The sequence below is a fragment of the Oncorhynchus clarkii genome, chromosome 8 (assembly GCF_045791955.1).
Source record: "Oncorhynchus clarkii lewisi isolate Uvic-CL-2024 chromosome 8, UVic_Ocla_1.0, whole genome shotgun sequence".
Lineage (NCBI taxonomy): Eukaryota > Metazoa > Chordata > Actinopteri > Salmoniformes > Salmonidae > Oncorhynchus > Oncorhynchus clarkii.
In genome coordinates, this window is record NC_092154.1 from 5,021,986 (window position 1) to 5,046,299 (window position 24,314).

The 24,314-nt window shown below is 43.0% G+C and overlaps 1 protein-coding gene across 1 annotated transcript in view; it reads left to right on the forward strand.

The window, feature by feature from the left end:
• Window positions 1–1,029: 1,029 nt before the first annotated feature.
• LOC139415474 (zinc finger protein 513-like) overlaps window positions 1,030–24,314 on the forward strand; it is a 31,588-nt gene continuing 8,303 nt past the window's right edge. Inside the window, exons 1-3 of the mRNA XM_071163568.1 lie at window positions 1,030–1,149; window positions 1,855–1,992; window positions 4,349–4,486. Coding sequence (XP_071019669.1) covers window positions 1,953–1,992; window positions 4,349–4,486 — 178 coding nt within the window. The 5' untranslated portion in view covers window positions 1,030–1,149; window positions 1,855–1,952. The remainder of the gene's footprint in view (window positions 1,150–1,854; window positions 1,993–4,348; window positions 4,487–24,314) is intronic.

Below are 24,314 nucleotides of genomic sequence, written 5' to 3' on the forward strand. Positions count from 1 at the left end.
TGTCACCTACTACCATACCCGGTTCAAAGGACCGGTTTACAATTGGCTCATTCATCCCCCTCCTCTCCCCTGTAACTATTCCCCAGGTTGTTGCTGTAAATGAGAACGTGTTCTCAGTCAATTTACCTGGTAAAATAACGGATAAATAAAATAAAAAATGCAGAATTTGTAATAAAAAAATAAAAAACGTTACCTTCATCCGGTTATATGCATAAATCATAACGGTTTCTGGTTCGTTCTACTCAAAACGAGTGATATTGACATTACGCACATCACCAATATATGTCTAATAGTAGTAAACCGGCACCTTTACTTCTCTCTCTCCAGCGTGTTGTCTTCGAGAATCAACAACTAACTCGTCTCCTCGAACAGCGGAGTAGCGCGAACCTCCCACTGTTCTAAAACATATCTGGACATCAAAGTTTAGCTACAAAATGAGTCAGAGTGAATTTCGCAGAATCCCACGATCGGAGAAATTGTAGCGTATGACGCTGCGGAGGAGATCCCCATACCCTTTGTAGAGCGAGCTTACCCGTTATTTCACTCGCGGGCGCCTGTTGGTTCATATTGGGGAGGGTGGGTGCAACCGTACGGCTGCCTGCGGGTGGCACGCTCTAGTGAGACCGATGGGACCGATAGACCGATGGGATCACTCTCCGATTCATAAATATCACAGCCTCGTCAAACGTTACAACACAGCCTCGTTCATTCATTTTCAAATGGGTTAAACATTAAGTGTCACGCAATTGCCCCAAAATGTAGCGTAGAAGTCTGCAACCATCAGGCTTAACCTCAAACTTCCCCAAAAAATAGGTTAAAATGTGCGATCTTGATAAATTCCCCAACATACATTTTTAAGACATCGAATAAGAATGTATAAGAATATAATAACGTCTTCTTCTCCTGTCACAGCACATGAAATACACAAAAATATACATTTCACATGGCTAAAATGATTAGAAACACACAATAACTACAAGTACCATGACTCAGACGACCGGAAATTAATTTAGGAAGCGGAAATACGTACAACAGCGGAAGCGAATGTATACAATGGAAATAAAAAAAACAATTAAGTTATGAAAAACAATATTAATTGCCTTTCTTTGTCGCCGCTGCAGATAAAGAAATGGCGGATATATAGACACGGTAATTTAGGTCTCGTTTATGCACGGGTACATGGAGCTTTACTGGCTACAATCGAGAGGGGTATTTACTAAATGTAGCTTTGTAAATAAACGGTAGCTTGATAGCTAACGTTAGCTAGCTGGCTAATTTAGCACATACTGTACTTGCTGTTTAGCTAACTAGCTACTAATGTTAACCTTCACGCTATCATTAACTATCAAGCTTTCAGAGTACTTCATATATAACAAACCGGACATACATATCTAACATTGGCTAGCTATAATTATCACGTTATTGTTTTGTTTGCTCTTTCAGACAAATTAGCCTGGTAACGTTGTGTATTCGTTCATGTTAGTTAGCTAACATCATTAACCAGCTGGCTAGCTGTCTACAAAGGATCATTAAGGGCCAGGAGCAAGCTGCAACAACATCCACACGATAGCCAGCGATTCGATCTGCCTGCATTATCATACTCTACTTATCAAGCCATCTAACGTTAGCTCGCTAACTAGCGTTAGTTATTTAAAATGTCATTTTAATCATTGGTGTGGAGCTGGCAGGTCCGTGTATCACACGTTTGGTTTGCTAGCTAGGTAGCTAACTAATAAATGCCCATACCAGGGCAATAGAGATAGCTTTGGCTAATTATGCCTGAATTGCTTGAAAATGCATTGTCATATCTGGTTGATTGTCATCGATATGTATCTGTGTTTGTGTGACTATTAGAACCACTGGAGAAGCGGTTTCATGGATAAAAACAGAATGAGCTGATAGTTCCAGTGGTCTTTCAGAAGAGGTGGCAGAAGAGAGAGGCTGACCGGAAGATGCCAAGAAGAAAACAACAGAATCCTCAACCTGTCAAGTGTAAGGGCTCAAACGTTGATCTATTCTCTAGAGGGCAACATGCATGTTATGCTAATGACGTTCCTGATCTTTGTGCTCTGGTTTTAACGTTTCCTTTATGAGAGCAGATGGTCAAATATGAAATACAGGAACAACTGTATTCATTCACTAGAGAATTTTGTTTACTGGACCAGTTCTAGGGTAGGAACTAATGGTGACCACTTTCTAACATGCTGAAGAGGGGGATCATCAAGTTCATGTAGCTAGAGACCAAAAAATGCCAGAGACATAGAAATGGACACAAACAATCTGTCCCCACATGGACATTTTACTGGAGAGCCTGGCTGTGCTTAAACAGTTGTTTTCACTTTATAATCTTTGAGGAACACATGTGTAAGAAAACAAATATTTTTTAAAACTATCAGTCAGGAAATGACTTATTAGGTAAGATGCCGGAAGTGGCTCTGTCCCAATTTGACTTCCTGTGATTACTCACATCCAATCGCCTCACCTCCTCACCAATATTGGAGAAAAAATGTCAGCGGTCCTTCCTTCCAATGTGTTTTGAGGAGGTGGTGAGGAGATGGGAATTCAGGAAAGGTGAATTAAGAAATGCAGTGACTTGAATATGATTTAAGATACAGGAAACATCATAGAAACACTTTACCAGGCGTCTTGGTTTCTCATCGATGGCAGCAGATGGGATCTTGTCATTAACATTGGCTACTGCCTTAACTAAACCTCCTCTCCAATGGTCAAAGACCAATTAAGGCTACGTCTCAAATGGTACTCTAGTCTAGCCTGACGACTCACACTAAATCATTTTTTTCTGCTGTCGTTCGATACATACTTCAGTCTGAGCCTGACGTCATTTAAGTCGTTTGTGGTTTTTGAGGGGCACGAGGGCCGTTTTGTACAAAACAAAGTCCTCAACGCTTTTGGTCGTCTCTAACCAATCAGAGTATCAAAGCCAATGACTGATTTTCAAAAAAAACGCAGCTTTACCCACCTGTGTGATTGGCTCTGGCCAAACCCATTGGTTTCTGGAGAAATCAGACGGCCTCGAATATGTTGGCATTCGGTGAAGAGTCGGGGGAAGACTCTCGGAAAGGGAGATACCTAGTCAGTTGTCCAACTGAAATGTGTCTTCCGCAGGTAACAGTGGATTAACTGCCTTGCTCAGGGTCGGAATGACAGATTTTTACCTTGTCAGCTCGGGGATTCACTCATTGCAGAGAAGAAACTAACATCCGTGAGCGTGGTGTAGCGTTTGGCCCGAACAAGGAGTCTGGAATGGATAGCTAGGCAAACCCTCTTCCCTAGATAGTTCACAACTTTTGACCAGGGCCCCATATGGCTCTGAATTATACAGGGAGGCAGCCACTGACTCATGTACTGTCATGCATCACATTCTCCACTAGAGGGCAGCAGAGTATTAGTTCACTCAGAAGGCCTTTAAAGGGATACTTTGGGATTTTGGCACTACTTCTCCAGAGTCAGATGAACTTGTGGATACAATTTTCATGTCTCTGTGTCCAGTATGAAGGAAGTTAGTGGTACCTTCCCGAGCCAATGCTAACTAGCGTTAGCACAATGGCTGGAAGTCTACATACCTAATCTATACATAATGAATCACATCCGGCTGTGATTGGGAGTCCCATAGGGCGGCACACAATTGGCTCAGCATCATCCGGGGTAGGCCGTCATTGTAAATAAGAATTTGTTCTTAACTGACTTGCCTAGTTAAATAAAGGTTAAAAAACAAAATACCTGTAGACTTCCAGTCATTGCCAAAATCCCGAAGTATCCCTTTAATTGTGGCAGACTGTCTTGGAAATTACTGGCAGGTGGTGTCTTTGACTATTGAATATTCATAGCTGTGTGTCAAGGGTGTTTTCTGTCAGTAAAGCTAGGAAAACATGGCTTGATTAATATTCATACTTCCTCACATCCTTATGACTTCTAACCTTCATATAAAGCTATTTTCTAGGAAACTATTTAATTATACTAGATTATTTATACTAGATTATTTGTACTAGATTATTAATACTAGATTATTATACTAGATTATTTGTACTAGATTATTTATACTAGATTATTAATACTAGATTATTAATACTAGATTATTAATACTAGATTATTAATACTAGATTATTTGTACTAGATTATTTATACTAGATTATTAATACTAGATTATTTGTACTAGATTATTTATACTAGATTATTAATACTAGATTATTAATACTAGATTATTATACTAGATTATTATACTAGATTATTTGTACTAGATTATTAATACTAGATTATTATACTAGATTATTATACTTGAGTATTAGTTCCCTGACGAATAAAAATAAAGGTCGTTTTTGTGTTTCAGTGGATTCTGAAGATGGTGTATTAACCATTGGCGCTCCAGGAAGCCTGACCTTGAAGGCAGATTTCCTTCTGGGACACGACCTTGAGTTTGGTGACCCGGGCCATGACAAGATCCTAGGCTTGGACGACAAGTACTCAGGTTGGTACTAAATGTATGAAAGCTTTATTCACACAGGTTGGTTTTGTTGGACAGAAATATAACTTGAGATGTAGAGCACTTAACTAGACAACTCTTAGGCCTAAATCAGTACAAAAAAGTATGAAAATGTATGCACTGACTACTGTAAATTGCTCTGAATAAGAGCGTCTTGCTAAATGACTAAAAATGTAATGCCTTGATGGGCGATTGAAATCAAATCTATTTTATAACCGAGACCTGTTCCATGATAGAAGCATGTCAAAACGTTTACCGCTGAATAAATCTTGCATTGCCAGACACATTTGAGATGTTCTGGAGACCAACAAACCTAGAACAGTCGGGGTCAAGGTACGGCTGGGTAATATACATACTGGTATGATTTTATTTTTTTTTACAATATCTTCTATAACGGTATTTTGATGCGGTGCTGAATGAAATGAAAAGTTATGCAAATTGGACTACTTCACTGTCAGTTCGGTCCTAGTTTGGTTGAGTATGTAACCATCAGATTGGAGAAAGCCAATTAAAAACACTTAGGATTCATTTGTTGCCATTCTAGGGTCACGCACAGGACTACTCATAAAACATATTTAGAGCTTTCATTGTTGAAATACTGCCAAACATTTGAAGAATATTGTAAAATTATATATTGGCCGTATCACCCAGTCCTATGTCAAGGTCTTGAGGCCTGAGTTATCTGCATAACCTGCATACTAGCCTTGTTAGGTTTTAGACTGGTGCCTTGTTAGGTTTTAGACTGGTGCCTTGTTGGGCTTTAGACTGGTGCCTTGTTGGGCTTTAGACTGGTGCCTTGTTGGGCTTTAGACTGGTGCCTTGTTGGGCTTTAGACTCGTGCCTTGTTGGGCTTTAGACTGGTGCCTTGTTGGGTTTTAGACACGTGCCTTGTTGGGCTTTAGCCTTGTGGGGTTTTAGACACGTGCCTCGTTGGGTTTTAGACTGGTGCCTCGTTGGGTTTTAGACTGGTGCCTCGTTGGGTTTTAGACTGGTGCCTCGTTGGATTTTAGACTGGTGCCTCGTTGGATTTTAGCCTTGTTGGGTTTTAGACTGGCTCCTTGTTGGGTTTTAGACTCGTGCCTTGTTGGGCTTTAGACTCGTGCCTTGTTGGGCTTTAGACTCGTGCCTCGTTGGGTTTTAGACACGTGCCTCGTTGGGTTTTAGACACGTGCCTCGTTGGGTTTTAGACTGGTGCCTCGTTGGGTTTTAGACTGGTGCCTTGTTGGGTTTTAGACACGTGCCTTGTTGGGTTTTAGACTTGTTGGGTTTTAGACTGTTGCCTTGTTGGGTTTTAGACTGTTGCCTTGTTGGGCTTTAGACACGTGCCTTGTTGGGCTTTAGACTTGTGCCTTGTTGGGCTTTAGACTCGTGCCTCGTTGTGTTTTAGACACGTGCCTCGTTGGGTTTTAGACTGGTGCCTCGTTGGGTTTTAGACTGGTGCCTTGTTGGGTTTTAGACTGTTGCCTTGTTGGGTTTTAGACTGTTGCCTTGTTGGGCTTTAGACGGCTCCTTTGTTATTTTATCATGTCAGGTATGATGGCTCTGTTTGCTACCTCCAGGCTAAGGGCTGTTGTGGTGACTGTATTACCGCCACAACGGCAGTCACAAGTCCTGACCGCAGTCAAATTCCCTGCGACCGTTTTTCACGGTAATCCGATCCAAAACTGTGCAAATGAATGACACTGATGGGTAGTCGACCAAACTTCATAACAGCCCTCGTTAATGGCCTGGTTTCCCGATAGTGCTGGAATTTAGGTTGGACTGTTTTAGCGGTGCATCCAGTGCTTCATTTGAGCTGTGTCCTGCCGGAACAGGATCCAGCTCCTCTGTTTTTGACTGTTTCGTTCCGGAACCCATTTGGCCTGATACGGTAGGCCTGCCTCTCCTGGCATGAAAAGCTATTTTCACTAACACTTTATTTGACACTCGGTGTCGTAACACGGTCATAACATGTCATCACAGCTGATATACAGTACCAGTCAAAAGTTAGGACACGCCTACTAGTTGACACGCCTACTAGTTTGGACACGCCTACTAGTTTGGACACACCTACTCATTCCAGGGTTTTTCTTTGTTTTCTACATTGTAGAATAATAATGAAGCAAAACTATGAAATAACATATGGAACCATGTAGTAACCAAAAAAGTGTTAAAGAAGTCTAAATATATTTTAAATTTGAGATTCTTCAAAGTACCCTTTACCTTGATGACAGCTTTGCACACTCTTTGCATTCTCTCAGCCAGCTTCATGAGGTAGTCACCTGGAGTGCATTTCAATTACCAGGTGTGCCTTAAAAGGTAATTTGTGTAATTTTTTTCCTTTTAAATAAAAAATAAAAAAATCTCCCCAATTTCATGATATTCAATTGGTAGTTAGTCGTCTCATCGCTGCAACTCCCGTACCTACTCAGGAGAAACACTGTTCACCTGGCAACCGTGTCAACGTGCACTGCGCCCGGCCTTCCACAGGAGTCGCTAGTGCGCAATAGGACAAGGATATCCCCAGACGACGCTGGGACACTTTTGCTGTTGCGGCCGGCTGTGACAGAGCCTGGACTCGAACCCAGAATCTCTAGTGGCACAGGTGCGATGCAGTGCCTTAGATCACTGCCCCACTCGAGAGCCCATCTTTCCTTCTTAATGCGTTTGAGCCAATCAGTTGTGTTGTGACAAGGTAGGGGTGGTATACAGAAGTTAGCCCTATTTGGTTAAAGTCCATATTATGCCAAGAACAGCTCAAATAAGCAAAAAGAAACGACAGTCCATCATTAATTTAAGACATGAAGATCAGTCAATCCGGAAAATTGTGCAGTGCAGTCGCAACAACCATCAAGCGCTATGATGAAACTGGCTCTCATGAGGACCGCCACAGGAAAGGAAGACCCAGAGTTACCTCTGCTGCAGAGGCTTAGTTAGAGTTACCAGCCTCAGAAATTGCAGCCCAAATAAATGCTTCAGAGTTCAAGTAACAGACGCATCTCAACATCAACTGTTCAGAGGAGACTGCATGAATCAGGCCTCCATGGTCAAATTGCTGCAAAGAAACCACTACTAAAGTACACCAATAATAAGAAGAGACTTGCTTGGGCCAAGAAACACAAGCAATGGACATTAGACCGGTGGAAAACTGTCCTTTGGTCTGATGAGTCCAAATTAGATTTTTGGTTCCAACCGCCATGTCTTTGTGAGACGTGGTGTGGGTGAACGGATGATCTCCGCGTGTGTATTTCCCACTGTGAAGCATGGAGGAGGAGGTGTTATGGTGTGGGGGTGCTTTACTGGTGACACTGTCTGTGATTTATTTAGAATTCAAGGCACACTTAACCAACATGGCTACCACAGAATTCTGCAGCGATACGCTTCCCATCTGATTTCCGCTGAGTGGGACTATCATTTGTTTCTCAACAGGACAATGACCCAACACACCTCCAGGCTGTGTAAGGGATATTTGACCAAGAAGGATAAGCTGGTTGATAGAATGCCAAGAGTGTGGAAAGCTGTCAAGGTGGCTACTTTGAAGAATCCAAAATATATTTTGATTTGTTTAACACTTTTTTGGTTACTACATGATTCCATATGTATTATTTCATAGTTTTGATGTCTTCACTATTATTCTTCAATGTAGAAAATAGTCAAATTTTAAAATAAAAAAATACAAACTTGAATGAGTAGGTGTCCAAATGTTTGACTGGTACTGTTGCTCCACATTGATCTGGTACTTCCTGTATATAGCTCCACATTGATCTGGTACTTCCTGTATATAGCTCCACATTGATCTGGTACTCCCTGTATATAGCTCCACATTGATCTGGTACTCCCTGTATATAGCTCCACATTGATCTGGTACTTCCTGTATATAGCTCCACATTGATCTGGTACTTCCTGTATATAGCTCCACATTGATCTGGTACTTCCTGTATATAGCTCCACATTGATCTGGTACTGGTACTCCCTGTATATAGCTCCACATTGATCTGGTGCTCCCTGTATATAGCTCCACATTGATCTGAGGCTCCCTGTATATAGCTCCACATTGATCTGGTGCTCCCTGTATATCTGTATACTGTATACTTCTGGCCCTTCTTTGGACACTGTGTTAACAACCCTCCAGGCAAGCTTCAATGCCATACAACTCTCCTTCCGTGGCCTCCAATTGTTCTTAAATACAAGTAAAACTAAATGCATGCTCTTCAACCGATCGCTACCTGTACCTACCCGCCTGCCCAACATTACTACTCTGGACGGCTCTGACTTAGAATACGTGGACAACTACAAATACTTAGGTGTCTGGTTAGACTGTAAACTCTCCTTCCAGACCCATATCAAACATCTCCAATCCAAAGTTAAATCTAGAATTGGCTTCCTATTTCGCAACAAAGCATCCTTCACTCATGCTGCCAAACATACCCTTGTAAAACTGACCATTCCTACCAATCCTCGACTTTGGCGATGTCATTTACAAAATAGCCTCCAATACCCTACTCAACAAATTGGATGCAGTATCACAGTGCAATCGGTTTTGTCACCTAAGCCCCATATACTACCCACCATTGCGACCTGTACGCTCTCGTTGGCTGGCCCTCGCTTCATACTCGTCGCCAAACCCACTGGCTCCATGTCATCTACAAGACCCTGCTAGGTAAAGTCCCCCCTTATCTCAGCTCGCTGGTCAACATTGCATCTCCCACCTGTAGCACACGCTCCAGCAGGTATATCTCTCTAGTCACCCCCAAAACCAATTCTTTCTTTGGCCGCCTCTCCTTCAAGTTCTCTGCTGCCAATGACTGGAACGAACTACAAAAATCTCTGAAACTGGAAACACTTATCTCCCTCACTAGCTTTAAGCACCAACTGTCAGAGCAGCTCACAGATTACTGCACCTGTACATAGCCCACCTATAATTTAGCCCAAACAATTACCTCTTTCCCTACTGTATTTTATTTATTTTGCTCCTTTGCACCCCATTATTTTTATCTCTACTTTGCACATTCTTCCACTGCAAATCTACCATTCCAGTGTTTTACTTGCTATATTGTATTTACTTTGCCACCATGGCCTTTTTGCCTTTACCTCCCTTATCTCACCTCATTTGCTCACATCGTATATAGACTTGTTTATACTGTATTATTGACTGTATGTTTGTTTTACTCCATGTGTAACTCTGTGTCGTTGTATGTGTCGAACTGCTTTGCTTTATCTTGGCCAGGTCGCAATTGTAAATGAGAACTTGTTCTCAACTAGCCTACCTGGTTAAATAAAGGTGTTCTCAACTAGCCTACCTGGTTAAATAAAGGTGTTCTCAACTAACCTACCTGGTTAAATAAAGGTGTTCTCAACTAGCCTACCTGGTTAAATAAAGGTGTTCTCAACTAACCTACCTGGTTAAATAAAGGTGTTCTCAACTAGCCTACCTGGTTAAATAAAGGTGTTCTCAACTAACCTACCTGGTTAAATAAAGGTGTTCTCAACTAGCCTACCTGGTTAAATAAAGGTGTTCTCAACTAACCTACCTGGTTAAATAAAGGTGTTCTCAACTAGCCTACCTGGTTAAATAAAGGTGTTCTCAACTAGCCTACCTGGTTAAATAAAGGTGTTCTCAACTAACCTACCTGGTTAAATAAAGGTGTTCTCAACTAGCCTACCTGGTTAAATAAAGGTGTTCTCAACTAACCTACCTGGTTAAATAAAGGTGTTCTCAACTAGCCTACCTGGTTAAATAAAGGTGTTCTCAACTAACCTACCTGGTTAAATAAAGGTGTTCTCAACTAGCCTACCTGGTTAAATAAAGGTGTTCTCAACTAGCCTACCTGGTTAAATAAAGGTGTTCTCAACTAGCCTACCTGGTTAAATAAAGGTGTTCTCAACTAGCCTACCTGGTTAAATAAAGGTGTTCTCAACTAGCCTACCTGGTTAAATAAAGGTGTTCTCAACTAGCCTACCTGGTTAAATAAAGGTGTTCTCAACTAGCCTACCTGGTTAAATAAAGGTGTTCTCAACTAGCCTACCTGGTTAAATAAAGGTGTTCTCAACTAACCTACCTGGTTAAATAAAGGTGTTCTCAACTAGCCTACCTGGTTAAATAAAGGTGTTCTCAACTAGCCTACCTGGTTAAATAAAGGTGTTCTCAACTAGCCTACCTGGTTAAATAAAGGTGTTCTCAACTAGCCTACCTGGTTAAATAAAGGTGTTCTCAACTAGCCTACCTGGTTAAATAAAGGTGTTCTCAACTAGCCTACCTGGTTAAATAAAGGTGTTCTCAACTAGCCTACCTGGTTAAATAAAGGTGTTCTCAACTAGCCTACCTGGTTAAATAAAGGTGTTCTCAACTAGCCTACCTGGTTAAATAAAGGTGTTCTCAACTAGCCCACCTGGTTAAATAAAGGTGTTCTCAACTAGCCTACCTGGTTAAATAAAGGTGTTCTCAACTAGCCTACCTGGTTAAATAAAGGTGTTCTCAACTAGCCTACCTGGTTAAATAAAGGTGTTCTCAACTAGCCTACCTGGTTAAATAAAGGTGTTCTCAACTAGCCTACCTGGTTAAATAAAGGTGTTCTCAACTAGCCTACCTGGTTAAATAAAGGTGTTCTCAACTAGCCTACCTGGTTAAATAAAGGTGTTCTCAACTAGCCTACCTGGTTAAATAAAGGTGTTCTCAACTAACCTACCTGGTTAAATAAAGGTGTTCTCAACTAGCCTACCTGGTTAAATAAAGGTGTTCTCAACTAGCCTACCTGGTTAAATAAAGGTGTTCTCAACTAGCCTACCTGGTTAAATAAAGGTGTTCTCAACTAGCCTACCTGGTTAAATAAAGGTGTTCTCAACTAGCCTACCTGGTTAAATAAAGGTGTTCTCAACTAGCCTACCTGGTTAAATAAAGGTGTTCTCAACTGGCCTACCTGGTTAAATAAAGGTGTTCTCAACTAGCCTACCTGGTTAAATAAAGGTGTTCTCAACTAGCCTACCTGGTTAAATAAAGGTGTTCTCAACTAGCCTACCTGGTTAAATAAAGGTGTTCTCAACTGGCCTACCTGGTTAAATAAAGGTGTTCTCAACTAGCCTACCTGGTTAAATAAAGGTGTTCTCAACTAGCCTACCTGGTTAAATAAAGGTGTTCTCAACTAGCCTGCCTGGTTAAATAAAGGTTCAATAAAAAAATAAATAAAATATAGCTCCACATTGATCTGGTACTTCCTGTATATAGCTCCACATTGATCTGGTACTTCCTGTATATAGCTCCACATTGATCTGGTACTCCCTGTATATAGCTCCACATTGATCTGGTACATCCTGTATATAGCTCCACATTGATCTGGTACTCCCTGTATATATAGCTCCACATTCATCTGGTACTCCCTGTATATATAGCTCCACATTGATCTGGTACTCCCTGTATATATAGCTCCACATTGATATGGTACTCCCTGTATATATAGCTCCACATTCATCTGGTACTCCCTGTATATATAGCTCCACATTGATATGGTACTCCCTGTATATATAGCTCCACATTGATCTGGTACTCCCTGTATATATAGCTCCACATTGATATGGTACTCCCTGTATATATAGCTCCACATTGATATGGTACTCCCTGTATATATAGCTCCACATTCATCTGGTACTCCCTGTATATAGCTCCACATTGCTCTGATACTGGTACTTCCTGTATATAGCTCCACATTGATCTGGTACTCCCTGTATATATAGCTCCACATTGATATGGTACTCCCTGTATATATAGCTCCACATTCATCTGGTACTCCCTGTATATAGCTCCACATTGCTCTGATACTGGTACTTCCTGTATATAGCTCCACATTGATCTGATACTGGTACTTCCTGTATATAGCTCCACATTGATATGGTACTGGTACTGGTACTCCCTGTATATAGCTCCACATTGATCTGGTACTGTTACTCCCTGTATATAGCTAGTTGTATTTGGCGCATGTGATAAATAAGATTTGATTTGAGAGAGGCACAGAGCTAGCAGCTGTAGGCTATTAAGGAGTGGAGGCTGTGTGTGTGTGTGTGTGTGTGTGCGTGTGTGAGTGTGAGAGAGATTGTATGGTCAATCCAGCGTCTGCAGTGTCCATACAGCTTCTACAGTAACGTGGCCTCCGCAAAAGTTAAGAGCATCCATACCTATTGTGCTTCGGGGGAGTTCCTCCTAAAACGCACCATTCAGGGCTAATCTCCTTAGCCAGCCAGAGCCAGCTAATGACAAGCAACTGGCTAAACGAAAGAGTACCTTACTACTTCTGAGATGTTGGACTCCAATTCCCGTGTGCATGACATAGGAGCTCAGACAAGATGGTATCAAGTAAAAAGGCGATTTCCCACATGCATCTCCATTTCAACCTTTTGATTATATATAATATATATTTATATATATTTTTTGTGGTTTTGCGAACTTGTCCCGCAACTGCGTCCACTACTTGTGGCAAGCTTACGTTTCCATAGATACTGTAAAGAGGTCAACCAAAAACATCGGAGAAGCCATGGGGGAAATATCCGAATCTCTTCATTGCCCCCCTCCAGCAAAATTAGCCTACATTTGTACTTCCCACTATATTGAGATTAAAAATCGGAGTATAATGATTGTATAGATGCCAACCCCAATACATGTCATGTCATCAATCAACTGCATTACAGTTAAAAACAACTTTACTACCACCACCACCGATTTCTGTATGCTAGCTATGCTAACAGCTGATACAAACGGGAGTTAGCAGTCACTTCTTCTAAATCCCGAAAAGGGTCACCTTCTAAATGTTATGCAGCAAAAACAGCCAAATATATCAAAATCGGACGTTAGTAACCCCATTGTGGGCCATTTCTTTAAATGAATTGTTTTACATCAATCATGACGGATATCCACATTGTTACATTTCCTGAATGTGCGCCAATCCACGGTCGATGTTCCTTTGACCTCCTCCGCATTAATCCCTATTTACCTCCCCGATCTCTTTCCAGGAGTTCAAACTCATTTTCGTGTTTATATAAAAAAAAAAAAAAACACCTACACGAGATATAGAAATCTGTTTATTTATGGAAACTTGTTCAGATGAGGCCTTTAGTCAAAGTTCTCCCGTGTTTGTTGTGAAGGAAATTGTTAAGGAAATGTGTTTGTATAGGATGTACCGGTCCCACCTACCGTCAAAACAATCATGTTGATGTGGAGCTATGCGGGGCGCACGGCATCTCCGTTATGGAGCGTTGATTTGGCAACAAGCATCTGAAGGCTCTGCAATTGCATCACACACTCTGTACGGCGCCTCCCGCTCCACATTACCAGATCAAGCATAACGCCATGTGGTTATTGCCCTACCTATTTGACTTAGTCTTCACAATCCACGCGCCGCATAACAACAAAAGGAATCGCGTTACACATGAGCAATTCTAAGGTGGTTTACTAACTGGTAGACAAAACAACACACAAGTTAAATAAATCTAAAGCATGCGACACTGCACACTAGTCCGGCTGGTGATTTGCAGCAGTGCGGATTCCCTCCCAATGAATTTAATTGGCTTCTGCCGGAACACATACATTTTCACGCAAACGTTGAGCACAAAGCGTAAATCACTAAAAGACTATTTTATGGTCATTGTGGAATCTGTGGTGACCGTACAGCATTTGACTGATAGGGCCTCCGTAGAAGTCAGGACATTCATACTTCTTGCGCCTAGCAGAGCTGTTGTCAATTAAGTGAGTTTGTGTTTATACAAGAATTAGTAGTACCAGATTAATGTGGAGCTATATACAGGATGTACCAGATCAATGTGGAGCTATATACAGGGAGTACCAGATCAATGTGGAGCTATATACAGGGATTACCAGATCAATGTGGAGCTATATACAGAGAGTACCAGATCAATGTGGAGCTATATACAGGGAGTACCAGATCAATGTGGAGCTATATACAGGATGTACCAGATCAATGTGGAGCTATATACAGGGAGTACCAGATCAATGTGGAGCTATATACAGGGATTACCAGATCAATGTGGAGCTATATACAGAGAGTACCAGATCAATGTGGAGCTATATACAGGGAGTACCAGATCAATGTGGAGCTATTTACAGGATGTACCAGATCAATGTGGAGCTATATACAGGGAGTACCAGATCAATGTGGAGCTATATACAGGGAGTACCAGATCAATGTGGAGCTATATACAGGGAGTACCAGATCAATGTGGAGCTATATACAGGGAGTACCAGTACCAGCTCAATGTGGAGCTATATACAGGATGTACCAGATCAATGTGGAGCTATATACAGGAAGTACCAGATCAATGTGGAGCTATATACAGGGAGTACCAGATCAATGTGGAGCTATATACAGGGAGTACCAGTACCAGATCAATGTGGAGCTATATACAGGATGTACCAGATTAATGTGGAGCTATATACAGGAAGTACCAGATCAATGTGGAGCTATATACAGGAAGTACCAGATCAATGTGGAGCTATATACAGGAAGTACCAGATCAATGTGGAGCTATATACAGGAAGTACCAGATCAATGTGGAGCTATATACAGGAAGTACCAGATCAATGTGGAGCTATATACAGGGAAGTACCAGATCAATGTGGAGCTATATACAGGAAGTACCAGATTAATGTGCAGCGGTACAAGGTATTTGAGGTAGATATGTACATGGAAGACAGGGTAAAGTGACTAGGTATTAGTAAAATAAAGAACAGTAAATGATATTTGTGCAGTCGGAAAGTTTTCAGACCCCTTGACTTTTGTTACGTTACAGCCTTATTCTAAGATTAGAGATGTTTACCTTATTTCATCCATCAATCTACACACAATACCCCATCATGACATCACAATACCCCATAATGACATCACAATACCCCATAATGGGGCGGCAGGTATCCTAGTGGTTAGAGCGTTGGACTAGTAACCGAAAGGTTGCAAGATCGAATCCCCGAGCTGACAAGGAAAAAATCTGTTGTTCTGCCCCTGAACAAGGCAGTGTTCCCCGGTAGGCCGTCATTGAAAATAAGAATTTGTTCTTAACTGACTTGCCTAGTTGAATAAAGATTAAATTAAAATAATGACATCAAAATACACCATAATGACAAAGCGATAACATTTTTGAAATGTTTACACATTTATTACAAATGTAAATAAGGTATTTGTTTTTTATAAGTATTCAGACCCTTTGCTTTGAGCTCAGGTTCATCCTGTTTCCATTGATCATTCTTGAGATGTTTCTACAACTTGATTGGAGTCCACCTGTGGTAAATTCTATTGATTGGACATGATTTGGAAAAGCACACACTTGTCTATATAAGGTCCCACAGTTGACAGGGCATGTCAGAGCAAAAACCAAGACATGAGGTTGAAGGAATTGTCCCTAGATCTCCGGGACAGGATTGTGTCGAGGCACAGATCTGGGGAAGAGTAGCAAAACATGTATTCAGCATTGAAGGTCCCCAAGAACACAGTGGCATCCATCATTCTTAAATGGAAGTAGTTCCATCTCTGCAGAACTCTACCAATCAGGCCTTTATTGTAGAGTGGTCAGATGGATGCCACTCCTCAGTAAAAGGCACACAACAGCCCACTTGGAGTTGGCCAAAAGGCATCTAAAAGAAACAAGATTCTCTGGTCTGATGAAACCAAGATTGAACTATTTTTCACAATGCCAAGTGTCACGTCTGGAGGAAACCTGGCACCAATCCTACGGTGAAGCATGGTGGTGGCAGCATTTTGCTGTGGGTGTGTTTTTCAGCGGCAGGGACAGGGAGACTAGTCAGGATCGAGGAAAATATAAACGGAGCAAAGTACAAAGAGATCCTTGATGAAAATCTGCTCAGGACTTCAGACTGGGGTGAAGGTTCACCTTCCAACACGATAACGACCCTAAGCACACAGCCAAGACAACACAGGAGTGACTTCAGGACAAGTCTCTGAATGTCCTTGAGTGGCCCAACCAGAGCCCGGACTTGTGTCCGATCGAACACTCTCTGGAGAGACCTGAAAATAGCTGAGCAACGACGCTTCCCATCCAACCTGACAGAGCTTGAGAGGATCTGCAGAGAAGAATGGGAGAAACTCCCCAAATACAGGTGTGCCAAGCTTGTAGCGTCATACCCAAGAAGACTCGAGGTTGTAATCGCTGCGTCAACAAAGTACTGAGTAAAGGGTCTGAATATTTATGTAAATGTGATATTTCAGTTTTATTTGAACACGTGCAAAAAATTATAACATGTTTTTTATTTTTCTTTATGGGGTATTGTGTGTAGATTAATGAGGGGGGGGGAAACAAATGAATAATTTTAGAATAAATTTGTAACGTAACAAAATGTGTAAAAAGTTAAGGGGTCTGAATACTTTCCGAATGCACCGTATATAGTCTGGTGAGTGTGTATAAGTCAGTGCAGATAGTGTAACCATTAATTCACTATTTAGTAGTTTTATGGCTTCTGGGTAGAAGCTGTCTCGAAGCCTGTTGGTTCAAAAGCCAATGCTCAGGTACAGTTTGCCGGTTGGTAGGAGAGATTTTTTTTGGGGCCTTCCGCTGACACTGCCTGACATAGAGGTTGTTTAACACTGGTTGTGCCTGTGGGGGCCAATTTAGTTTTACCATTATGAATATGCCCCTTTCACAAATTTAAATCTAGTGCTGAAACCTGAAAAGGGTCATTCACGAGGTGGTTCACGAGGTAACGCTGTAAGTAGTTCACGGTAACGCTGTAAGTAGTTCACGAGGTAACGCTGTAAGTAGTTCACGAGGTAACCCTGTAAGTAGTTCACGAGGTAACGCTGTAAGTAGTCCACGAGGTAACGCTGTAAGTAGTTCACGAGGTAACCCTGTAAGTAGTTCACGAGGTAACGCTGTAAGTAGTTCACGAGGTAACGCTGTAAGTAGTTCACGAGGTAACCCTGTAAGTAGTTCACGAGGTAACGCTGTAAGTAGTTCACGAGGTAACGCTGTAAGTAGTTCACGAGGTAACGCTGTAAGTAGTTCACGAGGTAACGCTGTAAGTAGTTCACGAGGTAACCCTGTAAGTAGTTCACGAGGTAACCCTGTAAGTAGTTCACGAGGTAACGCTGTAAGTAGTTCACGAGGTAACCCTGTAAGTAGTTCACGAGGTAACGCTGTAAGTAGTTCACGAGGTAACGCTGTAAGTAGTTCACGAGGTAACGCTGTAAGTAGTTCACGAGGTAACGCTGTAAGTAGTTCACGAGGTAACCCTGTAAGTAGTTCACGAGGTAACCCTGTAAGTAGTTCACGAGGTAACGCTGTAAGTAGTTCACGAGGTAACGCTGTAAGTAGTTCACGAGGTAACGCTGTAAGTAGTTCACGAGGTAACGCTGTAAGTAGTTCACGAGGTAACGCTGTAAGTAGTTCACGAGGTAACGCTGTAAGTAGTTCACGAGGTAACGGTGTAGTCAGTGGTGTTTATCACTTAAAAAATAGAGAAAGAAAAATCACTGTCTGTTGGAAAACTAAACGCTTGCCTACATTTTATCATTCATTTTTATATTTCTGCTTTTTCTATGAGTATTAGGTCCGTGGCTATTTTGTGAGATTGTTTTTTACACAAAGTTCATAACCAGCAGTAAATATCTTTCTGAAAATTCTTTGAGAATCCTTGATTAGGTTTACTAAAGCAATGTGCCATGAACAATATTTGCATGAATGCATTTGACTACACATTGAGCTGTCTATCTCTGTGTTGGTGACAGCTTCTTTAGTATGACAGACAGAGAGAGAGAAATAAACCCACTGCTGGTTGGGTGCTGCTCAGGGACATTTCTTTCCCTCCCTCCCTCCCTCCCTCCCTCCCTCCCTCCCCCTCCCTCCCTCCCTCCCTCCCTCCCTCCTTCCCTCCCTCCCTCCCTCCCTCCTTCCCTCCCTCCCTCCTTCCCTCCCTCCCTCCCTCCCTCCCTCCCTCCCTCCCTCCTTCCCTCCCTCCCTCCCTCCCTCCCTCCCTCCTTCCCTCCCTCCCTCCCTCCCTCCTTCCCTCCCTCCCTCCCTCCCTCCCTCCCTCCCTCCCTCCCTCCCTCTCCTTCTTCTCCCTCCCTCCCTCCCTCCCTCCCTCCCTCCCTCCCTCCCTCCCTCCCTCTCCTTCTTCTCCCTCCCTCCCTCCCTCCCTCCCTCCCTCCCTCCCTCCCTCTCCTTCTTCTCCCTCCCTCCCTCCCTCCCTCTCCTTCTTCTCCCTCCCTCCCTCCCTCCCTCCCTCCTTCCCTCCCTCCGTCCCTCCCTCCCTCCCTCCCTCCCTCTCCTTCTTCTCCCTCCCTCCCTCCCTCCCTCGCTCCCTCCTTCCCTCCCTCCCTCTCCTTCTTCTCCCTCCCTCCCTCCCTTGCTCCCTCCTTCCCTCCCTCCCTCTCCTTCTTCTCCCTCCCTCCCTCCCTCCCTCCCTCCCTCCCTCCTTCCCTCCCTCCCTCCCTCCCTCCCTCCCTCCCTCCTTCCCTCCCTCCCTCCCTCCCTCCATCCTTCCCTCCCTCCCTCCCTCCCTCCCTCTTCTCCCTCCCTCCCTCTCCTTCTCCTCCCTCCCTCCCTCCCTCCCTCCCCTTCCCCTCCCTCCCTCCCTCCCTCCCTCCCTCCTTCCCTCCCTCCTTCCCTCCCTCCCTCCCTCCTTCCCTCCCTCCTTCCCTCCCTCTGTGGCGTCTTTGTCAGAAAGAACAATCTGAAAAATGGCAAAGGAAAATATATAAAAAAGAGCAGTGGCAAGCAGCCGCCATTATTATATAAGGGTGATAAAAAGACGCAGTGCCATTATCATCAAGGACACCATTATCATCAAGGACACCATTATCATCAAGGACTCCATTACCCTGGAAACCATTTATTCATCATCATCATCATCATCATGTCCTGTCTGCCTCCTGCTCCCCCGCTGTCATCGTCATCATCATCATCATCATCATCATTACCATCAGCCACTGCCATTATAGTCATCATCATTAGGCTTGGTAATCATCCAGCAGGCAGAGTTTCTAGCAGAGCAGGGACAGACAAGCTCAATAAAAGGCTGTATCAGACTCCCACCCTGCTCACAGTCTCTCTCTGCCTGGCTGGGAGAAGGAGGTTTATCTCCCATTCCTCACTGCTGCTGGGTTTAGTTCAGAGAGAGATAAGGCCAGAAAGAAGGAGAGAGAAGAAAAACACTAAAGAGGCCTAGCCACGACTAGGTCAGAGAAGGCTGCTTCTTCACAGACCGAGATAAAGGGAGTGAAAGGGAGACGGAGAGCGAAGGATTTAGAGAGGGAGAGAACAGAGGCCTAGCCAAACTGTCTGTTCTTTCTTCTTGTTTTTGGGGGGAGGCCTACTGCAACAGAGGCATCTTATTTATCTTTCACCCCTTATTATTTGGATAAATACTGCAAACAGCATAGCGGTAATACAAGCTGCCAGCACTGTGAGTATGAAACACTATCTACGTAGAGCTATGAATGATTATTTGCTAGAACAGAGATTGTATTTGCCTTTCTGAATTGGTTTGATTCCAACTGAATGTATTCTAGTCTGACCTCGGAGATGAAGCCAGATACCTTCTGAATGTATTCTAGTCTGACCTCGGAGATGAAGCCAGATACCTTCTGAATGTATTCTAGTCTGACCTCGGAGATGAAGCCAGATACCTTCTGAATGTATTCTAGTCTGACCTCGGAGATGAAGCCAGATACCTTCTGAATGTATTCTAGTCTGACCTCGGAGATGAAGCCAGACACCTTCTGAATGTATTCTAGTCTGACCTCGGAGATGAAGCCAGATACCTTCTGAATGTATTCTAGTCTGACCTCGGAGATGAAGCCAGATACCTTCTGAATGTATTCTAGTCTGACCTCGGAGATGAAGCCAGATACCTTCTGAATGTATTCTAGTCTGACCTCGGAGATGAAGCCAGATACCTTCTGAATGTATTCTAGTCTGACCTCGGAGATGAAGCCAGACACCTTCTGAATGTATTCTAATCTGACCTCGGAGATGAAGCCAGATACCTTCTGAATGTATTCTAGTCTGACCTCGGAGATGAAGCCAGATACCTTCTGAATGTATTCTAGTCTGACCTCGGAGATGAAGCCAGATACCTTCTGAATGTATTCTAGTCTGACCTCGGAGATGAAGCCAGATACCTTCTGAATGTATTCTAGTCTGACCTCGGAGATGAAGCCAGATACCTTCTGAATGTATTCTAGTCTGACCTCGGAGATGAAGCCAGACACCTTCTGAATGTATTCTAGTCTGACCTCGGAGATGAAGCCAGATACCTTCTGAATGTATTCTAGTCTGACCTCGGAGATGAAGCCAGATACCTTCTGAATGTATTCTAGTCTGACCTCGGAGATGAAGCCAGATACCTTCTGAATGTATTCTAGTCTGACCTCGGAGATGAAGCCAGATACCTTCTGAATGTATTCTAGTCTGACCTCGGAGATGAAGCCAGATACCTTCTGAATGTATTCTAGTCTGACCTCGGAGATGAAGCCAGACACCTTCTGAATGTATTCTAGTCTGACCTCGGAGATGAAGCCAGATACCTTCTGAATGTATTCTAGTCTGACCTCGGAGATGAAGCCAGATACCTTCTGAATGTATTCTAGTCTGACCTCGGAGATGAAGCCAGATACCTTCTGAATGTATTCTAGTCTGACCTCGGAGATGAAGCCAGATACCTTCTGAATGTATTCTAGTCTGACCTCGGAGATGAATCTAGATACCTTCTTGTGAACACTGAAATGTCATTTGGAGTCTAGGGCATGCAGTCTTAGCCAGGATTCGAAAGACACTGTTTCACAGTAGGGCTTTTAAATTGTTCTGTTGAGGGTTTAATCAAATGCAGGTCTGTCAGATTTACCTCCGTCCCAAATGGCACCCTTTCCCCTATATAGTGCACTACTTTAACCAGAGCCCTATGGGCCCTAATCAAAAGTAGTGCACTACTTTAACCAGAGCCCTATGGGCCCTAATCAAAAGTGGTGCACTATAAAGGGAATAGGGTGCCAGTTGGGATGCATTCTTGTCTGTTTAGTCTGACCTGTCTAACACTGTCTAAGTATTGTCAGCACATCTGCTATGGGTTATTGGGTTTGGAGGTTTGGCTATTTCACTCTTGATAGGAGGATGTAAATGTTTAAACGAAATTGGGATCCTTAAACGTTAAGAAAAAAAATCCCTAACCAAAAGAAAAACATGTTTTTTGGTCGATGCAGAAAGTTAACTGCTTAGTGGGTCAATTTCCACAACAAAGAGCGTTGAAGCACGAGGCTCAACTGCTCTACTGATTTGGTGCCCTGGTTCTACCACAGTTCTGGCCAGACGTAGTACAGCTGCGACCGGAAGTTACCTTTTCGTAGCAGGTTAGAATAATTAACGTGGAAGGTAGGAGACTTAGGTTAGGAAAAGGGATAAGGTTAGCTAAAATGCTTTCCTAACCTGCTACAAAACAACAAAAAATTTTTTAAAGACCTGCCTATACTGTGCCCCTCGCCTCTCTCTCTCTCTCCGTCGCTCGCTATGAAATATGTGATTGTTTGTGTTCTGCGGAATTACTGCAACTGATCCGTCTCTTCCGTTCCAAAAATACTGAATCTTAGGAGTCGAATCTTGCCACTCACCAATGGGAGTTGACGTACAAGGAGTCAAGGAAATAATTATTTTGGAGTTGGCAAAATGGCAGAGAAAGGCTAGCGATGAAGCAGTGAAGTCCTGTATGGCAATATTTTGAGAAGTTAAATGAGAAGGACATGCAAACTTTGCGAGGTGGGGTACAGTAAAGGGTAGTACAGGGACGCACCGTGACACCCAGACCCGATGCTTGTTGATGCATTGGGAATTTTTCTTATTGACAGTTTTAAAAAAGGATCCATTTGTCACATCCAATGATTTATACATACACTAGATGTGCCTGATATGGGGCACTGTTTTGAAGCCACCTTGCCTCCATCTTGTGGTGCGGCAGGTAGCCTAGTGGTTAGAGCGTTGGACTACTAATCGAATCCCAACAAGTTCGAATCCCCGAGCTGACAAGGTAAAAATCTGTTGTTCTGCCCCTGAACAAGGCAGCCGTTCCTAGGCTGTCATTTGAAATTAACAATTTGTTGTTAACTGCCTTGTTAACTGCCTTGCCTAGTTAAATAAATAAAGGTAAATAATCTTGGCTCGCCCTCACCATTGTGTTGAAGCCACTGTGCCTCCATCTTGGCTCTCCCTCACCATTGTGTTGAAGCCACTGTGCCTCCATCTTGGCTCTCCCTCACCATTGTGTTGAAGCCACTGTGCCTCCATCTTGGCTCTCCCTCACCAGTGTAAAAAAAGATTTAGGAAGATATAGAAATGCATTTAATGTCTACATTTTGTTTTTGCCACATGTTATTATATTACAGACATAAACATGAGTTAAACATTTTCCTTAAATTTTTTTTTAATTATAGATTACTAATGCGACTGTCTACAATTGTTAAACTTTTTTAAATGTTTGTCATTTTTAACTGAAACACTGTAGAAGTCCATTAGTTCCGATGCAGGACTGCTCCTACTGGGGAGTTCCAACATGGCCGACCGGTGGATTCAAAGCCTCTCAATGGCTAAAACATAGCATCATCAATCCAGGGTTTATATCCATCATTGGTTCCATCCCTAATAGGAGAAAGAGGATTGCTTGTTATTGTTGGCCCACAGAATAGAAAGGATAGCTTTTTTAAAACGTGCATTCTGTGTTCACATGGGAGATCCATTGTTGAATATAACAATTGTTTAAATGTAGAATGTTTGTTTTTTTTGGTAATAAAAATGAAAGCCCCCCCCCCACAAAAAGTAAATATGAAGGGGGAAAAAAGTATGTCGCCCCTTACTGTAGAGACTCGTCGTTCACCTCCCCTCCTGTGCTGTAGATGGGTTCTCAGTCTGTAACGTGTCTCTCCTCCTGTTGTGTAGATGGGTTCTCCGTCTAACGTGTCTCCGTCTCTCCTCCTGTTGTGTAGATGGGTTCTCAGTCTGTAACGTGTCTCTCCTCCTGTTGTGTAGATGGGTTCTCAGTCTAACGTGTCTCTCCTCCTGTTGTGTAGATGGGTTCTCAGTCTGTAACGTGTCTCTCCTCCTGTTGTGTAGATGGGTTCTCAGTCTAACGTGTCTCTCCTCCTGTTGTGTAGATGGGTTCTCAGTCTGTAACGTGTCTCTCCTCCTGTTGTGTAGATGGGTTCTCAGTCTGTAACGTGTCTCCACCTCTCCTCCTGTTGTGTAGATGGGTTCTCAGTCTGTAACGTGTCTCTCCTCCTGTTGTGTAGATGGGTTCTCAGTCTGTAACGTGTCTCTCCTCCTGTTGTGTAGATGGGTTCTCAGTCTGTAACGTGTCTCTCCTCCTGTTGTGTAGATGGGTTCTCAGTCTGTAACGTGTCTCTCCTCCTGTTGTGTAGATGGGTTCTCAGTCTGTAACGTGTCTCTCCTCCTGTTGTGTAGATGGGTTCTCCGTCTAACGTGTCTCCGTCTCTCCTCCTGTGCTGTAGATGGGTTCTCAGTCTGAAAAGTGTCTCTCCTCCTGTGGTGTAGATGGGTTCTCCGTCTGAAAAGTGTCTCTCCTCCTGTTGTGTAGATGGGTTCTCAGTCTAACGTGTCTCTCCTCCTGTTGTGTAAATCAAATCAAGTGTATTTATATAGCCCTTCGTACATCAGCTGATATCTCAAAGTGCTGTACAGAAACCCAGCCTAAAACCCCAAACAGCAAGCAATGCAGGTGTAGAAGCACGGTGGCTAGGAAAAACTCCCTAGAAAGGCCAAAACCTAGGAAGAAACCTAGAGAGGAACCAGGCTATGTGGGGTGGCCAGTCCTCTTCTGGCTGTG